This window comes from Pseudophryne corroboree, chromosome 7 (genome assembly GCF_028390025.1).
Source record: "Pseudophryne corroboree isolate aPseCor3 chromosome 7, aPseCor3.hap2, whole genome shotgun sequence".
Classification (NCBI taxonomy): domain Eukaryota; kingdom Metazoa; phylum Chordata; class Amphibia; order Anura; family Myobatrachidae; genus Pseudophryne; species Pseudophryne corroboree.
In genome coordinates this window covers 9,515,088-9,523,854 of record NC_086450.1, presented here as the reverse complement: position 1 = coordinate 9,523,854, position 8,767 = coordinate 9,515,088, and the positions used below count along the sequence as shown (strand labels likewise).

Below are 8,767 nucleotides of genomic sequence, written 5' to 3'. Positions count from 1 at the left end.
ACTCTCTCTGCACATGTTATATCTGCCCCCCCCCCCACAGTGCACATGGTTTTGTCCAACTGCTAACAAATTTGATGCTGCGATCAACTCAGAATTAGGCCCCAAGTGTCAGCAAATTTACAGTCAGTAAAACTACAATTTTAATTCATTACAAAAGTGATCATAATAAATATGCTACTTTGAAAATATACATCACATGGACAATCCCCGTGATTTGGCTTCCAGTTGTTTCATGAACTTTCATTTTCTTAGAAATCATTACTATCTTAAATATCTGAAGAAACATAACTGCAAAAATCCAGTGAACCACACCACATCCAAAGCGGCAAAGTAATGTTAGCAAATGTCTGCGGCTATAGAGAAAACTGAAGGCTATACTGGAAAGCAAGATGGCGGCTCCAGGAAACCATTGGGAGCTTACTTTTCCTATGAAGTTGCCAAAGAAGAAGTTTGACCAGTGTAGTTGTCATATGAAGAGAAACTCCAAGAGAACGTGCCAAGGAAATGTGTTATGAAACATGAAATGCTAGAGGTTCATATATCTTTGGAGGAGGTTACATCTGGGTATTATACAGTAGTTAGTATTTTTTGTGTACAGTATGTGTAGGTGTGTGTGTTTGCCTGCACTTATAAAACTATGACACTAAGCAAGTCACATTCTTATTATAAATCAGCTTCAATAAACATACATTGGGCAGCTGTAAAAGTATAAGGTGGAGATGTAGCTAATTTATCGGAATGGCCATTTTTGCCCTTTTTCTGGCTTTTGGGAGCAAATGGTTGATTGTTATTTGCTCCCAGACATTACAAGAGTTTCGCTTCAACCAGAAAGAATGGACAGATAATCAGATAGTGTATATCCAGCTTAAGAATACTGAGTGCTATAGGCCCTTGAGTGTGAAGTAAGTTCATCAGTGGTGTAAATCTTGTACTCCAAGTGGCTTCCTCACATATAAGCTTATTTTCACTCCTATTGTAATGCCTTGGACACATATTTCCAAATTCTCATCTCTACTCAAGCCTCCAACCCCAAATGACATTATAATGCATTTAAATCACTTCTCAACCCTCTCTCACCAAACCCACCAGCCGCTATCAATGCAAAAGATCTTGCTTCCTACTTCAAGGACAACATTTATAAGATCCGAGATGAAATTTTATACTCTTTGTCAGCCAGTGACCTGCTTAATTCCCTATCTGAACCCTCTGGCACCTTCTCTTCATTTGATCCCACAAATGAAGATGAAGTATCAATGCTCTGCTCATCATCCTACTCTACTACCTCTTTTTTTGATCCTATAAACTCACAAATAGGTACAGCTCTGTCTCCTAAAATATGTATTCTCTCTCTCTCTCTCTCTCTCTCTCTCTCTCTCTCTCCTGGTATCTTTCCTTTAATGTTCAAGCATGCAGTGATTACTCACATTCTCAAAAATGAAATTCTGACCCTAACTCTCTCCCAAACTACCATCCCTTCTCTCAGCTCCCATGCCCCTCCAAGCTACTTGAGAGACTTGCCTACATTCACCTCACACACTTTCTTAACTCACACAACTTATTGGACCCACTTCAGTCAGGCATTCATTCTCAACACTCCACAGAGACAGCACTGACTTATAGGCCCTACACACTGGCCGATTTTTGGAAAGATATGAACGATCTCGTTCATAAATGAACGAGAACTCGTTCATATCTTTCAGTGTGGAGACTCCAGCGATGAACGATGCGCGGCCCCGCGCTCGTTCATTGCTGGTCTCCCGTCGGCTGTGCATGCAGGCCAATATGGACGATCTCGTCCATATTTGCCTGCACTTCAATGCAGCCGCGTGACGGGGGGAGTGAAGAAACTTCACTCCCCCCGTCACTGCCCCCCCGCCGCCGGGTCGCTCGTCGGCCGTATCCGCCGTCGGGCAGCTCGGCGGCGGGTCGGCCAGTGAGTAGGGCCCATAAAGTAACAAAATTATCTGGTCACTGCTAAGTCTAAAGGCCATTACTCACTTATTCTTCTAGATCTCTCTGCTGCTTTAGACACTGTTCACCATTCTCTTCTCTAACAAATACTACAATCCCTAGGTCTTCAGGACACAGCACTTTCTTGGTATTCATCCTACTTATCTAATCACTCTTTCAGTGTCCACTCCCCTGTATCAAGCTCCTTTTTGCTACCTCTATCAGTTGGATTACCTTAAGGCTCAGTCTTAGATCCTCAACTATTCTTAATCCATATCACATCTTTTGGCAAACTAATAAGCTCATTTGGATCTCAGTATCATCTGTACATAGATGATACTCAAATGAAAAAGGGGGGGGCCTGGGATACAGTATGCCCTTTATAACCCCCTTAATCTGGCTATGACCATACCTTACACAGGACACTGCAAAAACCCTAATCCATGCTGTTATTATCTCCCACATTGATTATTGCAATAGTTTCCTTACTGGTTTTACCTAAAAGACATACTACTGCAATCCATTCTGAATGCAGCGGCAAGGCTATTCTTCACTAGACGTTCATCATCTGCAGATACACTCTGTTAGTCCCTCCATATCACTTTTGCAGCCACTTAGGGCGCAATAGAACTCCATATCTTTTTTTTTTAATATAGTCCCTCCATTGGTTATCTGTATTCTACCATATTCAATATAAAATACTTTTACTCACACACAAGGCCATTAATCAAACTACACAAATGTACATCTCTTCACTTATCTCAAAATATCTCCCAATCCGACCTCGTCGCTGTTCACAAGATCTACGTCTCACATCCACGCTCATTACCCTGTGGAATATCCTCCCATGTACAATAAGACTCTCCTCTAGCCTCCAATCCTTCAAGCATTCCCTGAAAACTAGCCTCTCCAGGCATAACACATGTTTTCTCTTTTTTCACTTTCCCATCCTCCTGTCTCCGGGTCAACATTGGCTGTGTGACCATATCTAAAAACCCTCTAAGAACCTTTGCAATCTGGTGGATCATTATGCAATGAATAACACCTACTTTTGTGTGACAGGTATTTACTAAAGTCAAAATCAACTCAAAATCGACCCAAAATCAACTAAAATAGAACTTTACACTTAAATAGAACTACAATAAAACCTTCAACACTTTAACACAGAGTTCAATTCCTAACCCATATTTACTAACAGTTGATTTGAGAATTGACCCAACATCAACCCAAAATCCCAATTTTCAATAGAACCATCAGAAACAGCTAGATTTGATTTTTTTTCATGTAAAATTGTCTGAAACCTCAATATGATGGAAAAAAACATGGTAAAGTGTCATGTGGGCCTCTGGCTGCATAAATCATGACATTGAAAGGGACAGTAATGATTTAAAAAAAATTGTGGATATGGAAATTAGACCAGGAATGAAGGTGTTTGTGGGTAATACAGTGCATGTGACCTGTTTTGACAAATTGAAATGCTTCTGTAAATTTTTGGATCGATTTTGATCGATGTCTGATCAATGTTTGATTTTATCAGTTTTGTTGATTTTAGGCTGATTTTTGATGAATAGAGCACTACAAATAGAACTCACATCACACAGCAATTTTTAAACGGAACGTAAAATCAACTTTTAGTAATACCACTTTTACACTCGCACTCCCGGGTCACTCCCGGGATGCTTCCCGGGATGCATCCCGGGATGCATTCCCGGGACTGACCCCTTTCACACTGCATTAAGACCTGGGATCGACCCGGGACAGCCCCATTTACACTGATCCCGGGATATCCCTGCAAATGCATTAGTATGTCATTAGAAATGGCCTTGGGCTCAGAAAAGATGACATCAGCTTTTCTGAGCCCAAGAAAGCTCCAATCCGAGTCCTTTTAACAGTCCCGGGATAGTGAATCCCGGGACGGACCCTTTCACACTACCCAGCTTCCCGGGACGGTCCCGGGACCAACCCTGCTTTAGACCTGGGATGAAATCCCGGGATGCTCGTCCCGGGAAATTGTCCCTGTACCCATTTACACTGAGAAGAATCCCGGGATGATGCGCGTTCACGTGCAATATCCCGGGATTTTTCTGCGAGTGTAAAAGGGGTATAAATGAGCTATTTGGAACAGAAATACTGTAGTCAATTTTTAAGGGAAGTTGGTTCTTTTCTGGTCAATTTAAAATACTAGGGGCAAATGTGTCCCTTTTTACGTATTTACTTATATTCAGTGTCATTAAAGAATTCTTCTTTTGTCCTTTTTATATAATTAAAGAAATAAAAGTTATGTTTTATAGTATATACAGTATATGTACTCTCTTATGATGCAGAACTGGATGTCTTACTACTTTATCAACTTCATGATTGTAAAAAATATATATTAAAGAGTGCTCCTGGAAGAGACTTTTTTTGTCTTTTTCTCCATTTGAATTGTGTAGTCCGTACCTACAAAAAATTCCGGGAGCACCAGATATAGAATACTGTACAAAATTTTAAATGACAGTCTAGTATATTGGTTGTACATTTTGTATTAATCACCCCCTTTACTACCAGTGCAGATTCATCCTTCTCGCTATAGTGCCAATTTAAAATAGAACCAAAATCGACTTTTAGTAAATATGTCTTGGTTTAACCCTCTATGTGTGTCCAATAATCACTGTCACATTGAACAGCCATTTCATTTAACACTGCTTCCTGAGACATATTACCTTTGTCATATATATATATGTTCAAAGACATTTATTTATGTGGACCCTAACAGGGCTTTAATATTTGAATGAGGTAATTGACTGCATGGATACACATAATTTTATGGCACGCGGTAAGTTGAGTGATTGGATTTAGCCCTTTATTTTACCTGTTGACCTTTTATACTGTCTACCTTTTACATGTTGACCTTTTGACCTTTTGTACCTTTTGACCAATTAACTGTCAACCATTTGTTGTCGCCTATTGGATGTTGATCTATCATCGGCCACCTCGTAGCAGCAGATCGGTTGACAAGAGCAACTTCTCCACTCTTTTCACTGCTTCATACATTTCCTCCTGTATCTCTTATTGCAAGTCATACTCAGATGGGGAATCTGCATCTACAGTATTGTAGCATTGAGCTGGTGCAGGTTTTGAGGATGCGACCAAAAGATGAACCAAGCATGATTGCAGCACCTGAAGGTGTCTCAGTCCTTGCATATTCAGACACACAAATGTACACAAGGGAAGGACTTGTAGTATTAGTTGTCGACGTGTGACCAGCAATAGACACAGATACAGACTAATATATTGTGTCCGACTCAGAATTAGACTCAATATGAGATTAGAGGCTCCCATGACTTCACCCGGCCCCTTTACTCTCCAGCAACTACCATGGACTTTTAAAGTAGGTAGGTTTTAAATAAACCCAACTTAAGTCCTAAGTGGCTTAACCTCCATGAACAATCCTGTTTAAAAGTTCTGCACTGGCTTGGTTTCCCCAAAATTAGGTTTTTATTTATTAAACTACATAACCCAAGATATAATAACCATGGGGTATATTTACTAAAAGTCAATTTGGGTCGATTTTGATTGATTTTCGGTCATTGTTTGGTGGATATTTGGTTGATTTTCTATTTCAGGATCTAAAGTCCACATTTACTAACACATGATTTTTTTTTTTTTTTTAATTATGACAAAAATCATCTGTTACCAAATGAGTGATTTAGACCAAACATTGACAAAACACAATAATAATGTCATGTCACTGAAACATGTTTGGGCTTGGTGCGCTACCTGTGGTGAACGAGCTTTCCCAGACCGATTCAAAGGCCATGCACCTACTGTAAAACAAACCCTGTTTTTAGGGTGTTCCACGCCCTCCACTTGAGCCCTTAGAATGTTAGAGACTTACCCGACTATGAGGTTAGTCTGGAGTGGTGGGTAAACCCATAATCGTGGCCAAGATTATACGAAAAACCTCAGATTGCTAAATTTATTGCAAAATGTAATACAATTACAATTAGTAATGTTTGAATAGCACACCTGCATTAGTACTCTTTGTGTCTCATTACTTGAAGTTAGGATGTGCAACTAGGGCACCTTCCCTATCTATCTATCTATCTATCTATCTATCTATCTATCTATCTATCTATCTATCTATCTATCTATCTATCTATCTATCTACTGTATCTAACATTTTTGTACAAACAGTATGTTCTAGCTTTAATGTAGCTATTATGAGGTTTGAGGTAGTGCGGTGTACAAACAGTTTGTTGAATATTTGAAACCAGTTCAATATTTAGTATAGATAATATCTCTTCTAATAATAATAATAATAATAATAATAATAATACATACTGTAATTCGTATACATTTTATTTAAGTTTTCAAATAAATTAATACAAGATTTCATGTTCTAAAACAAATGCTGAACCCGTCTGAAGGAGCCAATTCTGGGGCTGGTGGCTCCCCAGTCACTGTATCTCCGGTACTCCCCAGGTCTCAGGTAGTACTGACGTCCCCGGTAGTTGGGCTCATCGTAGAACATCCAGTATCCGTCGTGCACATGGCAGGAGTTGATGTCATTGTAGCGGAACTGCTCAGATACATGGGGACAGTCTTCTGTGAACTCCATCATCTGACCTTTAAAGTCTTCCTTCTCATATACCCTTAATCTGAAAGGCCCACGGTGCTACAAAAAACAACAAAAAAAAAAAAAAACATAACAGAAAGCCCATATAATCATAGAAAGAAAAAAAAAAACACATTGGCATAAAATGAGTTCTCCAACGTTGATAAGAAAAAAATAATATTGCTTTATTTGATCTAACTTTTTGTTTGAGATAACATTGGGCCAAAAATATCCTAATATATTACACTGAAGAAACCCTTCCTACTGGATGCTTGAAGTTTAACACCAAGTGTAGGAAGGGTTTCTTCACAGTGCGGGCAGTAAGATTATGGAATTCACTGCCAGAGAAGGTTGTGATGTTGGACTCAATCGATGGATTTAAGAAAGGGTTGGATAAATTCTAAGCCGAAAAAAGCATACAAGGATATTGGGCCTAATTCTGAGTTGATCGCAGCAGCAAATATGTTAGCAGTTGGTAAAACCATGTGCACTGCAGGTGGGGCAGATGTAACATGTGCAGAGAGAGTTAGATTTGGGTGGGGTGTATTCAAACTGAAATCTAACTTGCAGTTTAAAAATAAAGCAGCCAGTATTTACCCTGCACAGAAACAATATAACCCATCTAAATCTAACTCTCTGTGCACATGTTACATCTGCTCCCCCTGCAGTGCACATGGTTTTGCCCAATTGCTAACAAACTTGCTGCTGCGATCAACTCAGAATTACCCCCATAATCTGTAATAATGATATAATACATGGATCTATACTGTAGGTTGAACATGATGAACAATTGTCTTTTTTCAACCTCAACAACTATGTTACTACGTTACTATGTTACACCACAAACAGGGACTTCAAATTAAAATGGATACTAAGGAAATATTATAATAGGAAATGATTCAGAAATAGTTTACCTGTGGAGTCAGGCGGCAGGATCTGATGGAGTCGTTGTAACCCAACCACTGCTGAAAGTCGGGGTACTCTCCTTTCCTCAGGAAGTACTGGTGCCCCCTGTAGTTGGGCTGCTCATACAGGATCCAGTTCCCATTCTCCACTTGGATGGAGTTACAGCGATTGAAGTATGAGGACAAATCAGAGGAATCAGAGTTACACTCATAGGAGCGGCCCTGGAAGTTCTTGTCCTCGTAAAAGACGATCTGTGGAAATATCATTGTGCTTTTATTAATGGCAGGTTTGAAAATAATGTAACAGCTTTGGTAAGTAGCAACATTCTATATGTTATTAGTGACTACCCTGCAATATTATCCAAAACGGAATGTAGACTTATTATCTCTCTCATTTTCTCTATTTCCATTTAAATTCTCAGTTTGCATATTTGTTGCAAAAGTGTTGATATAAATTTTAAAATAACAGAAAAAAATATTTGAAGTTTAAACTATTGATTACTGAAATTACTTTTTTCCTATTCCTTTATTCTGTAATTTTACAGCAGAATACTTTATATTAACTAAATAACTATAACTATATATATATATATATATATATATATATATATACATATATATCCCATGAGCCAAATTACAGTATCCTGCATAGACTGCAAGTTTGTATCCCATCATACTCTTGTAAATGAAATGTTACTTACTTTAACCATCTTGCCTGGAGTTCTGGTGCAGAGGCTGTGATCTGTGTTAGGGTCAATGTGCTGGACCTTTTATACATCCTGTACTGCTGATGTGTGCAACGCTGCCGTGCTGACCTGCTTCTGTCAGCTATGGAAAATGTATACGCCTTTTGTTCAGTGCTTGTGGCTACTCTGCATTTCCTCTGTTGTGCATATACAATCGCAATGGGTTCCACCTGCTTCCCATATATGCACAGGAACGCTGATAATAATAGTCAGATATTTAGTGTAATGCTTACAAATACAAAGCTATCAACCAAGCAAGTGACAAAAGAAAAGTAATTGAAACTATTTTTTACTAACCCATGATCTTTATATTCACAAATAAAATACAAGTAATTTCATTAGAAGAAGACACTGTAATGAATAGTGGTATCGGATATTATATATGCTGTAACGTGTTATCACTATATAAGCTGTTTATAGGGGACGCATACTGGGAAGCGGTTAGCTTACCGAAGAATGGGATCCCAGCGGTCGATATACTGATGCTGGGATCCCAGAGGAGGACACAATTCCGGCGTCTACATACCGCCGATGCATGTCGGTATTGTGACGCCGGCATCCCGGTCATC

At 39.1% G+C, this 8,767-nt stretch overlaps 1 protein-coding gene across 1 annotated transcript; it reads right to left on the bottom strand.

Moving 5' to 3' along the window:
- Positions 1-6,331: 6,331 nt before the first annotated feature.
- On the bottom strand, positions 6,332-7,719 carry LOC134943240 (gamma-crystallin 1-like). Its single transcript, XM_063932187.1, has 2 exons — positions 7,462-7,719; positions 6,332-6,607 (listed from the first exon to the last, which is right to left on the bottom strand). Exons 1-2 carry the CDS (start codon positions 7,717-7,719, stop codon positions 6,332-6,334), a joined length of 534 nt encoding a protein of 177 aa, XP_063788257.1.
- Between the last annotated feature and the right edge of the window lie 1,048 nt (positions 7,720-8,767).

What these genes read in the sequence shown, in the direction of transcription:
- LOC134943240 (XM_063932187.1), bottom strand. Translation starts at nt 7,719, where the DNA reads ATGATATTTCCACAGATCGTCTTTTACGAGGACAAGAACTTCCAGGGC. An exon ending in CCTGCCGCCTGACTCCACAG is followed by an intron (nt 6,608 to 7,461) that starts GTAAACTATTTC and finishes TGTTTTTTGTAG; the next exon opens with CACCGTGGGCCTTTCAGATT.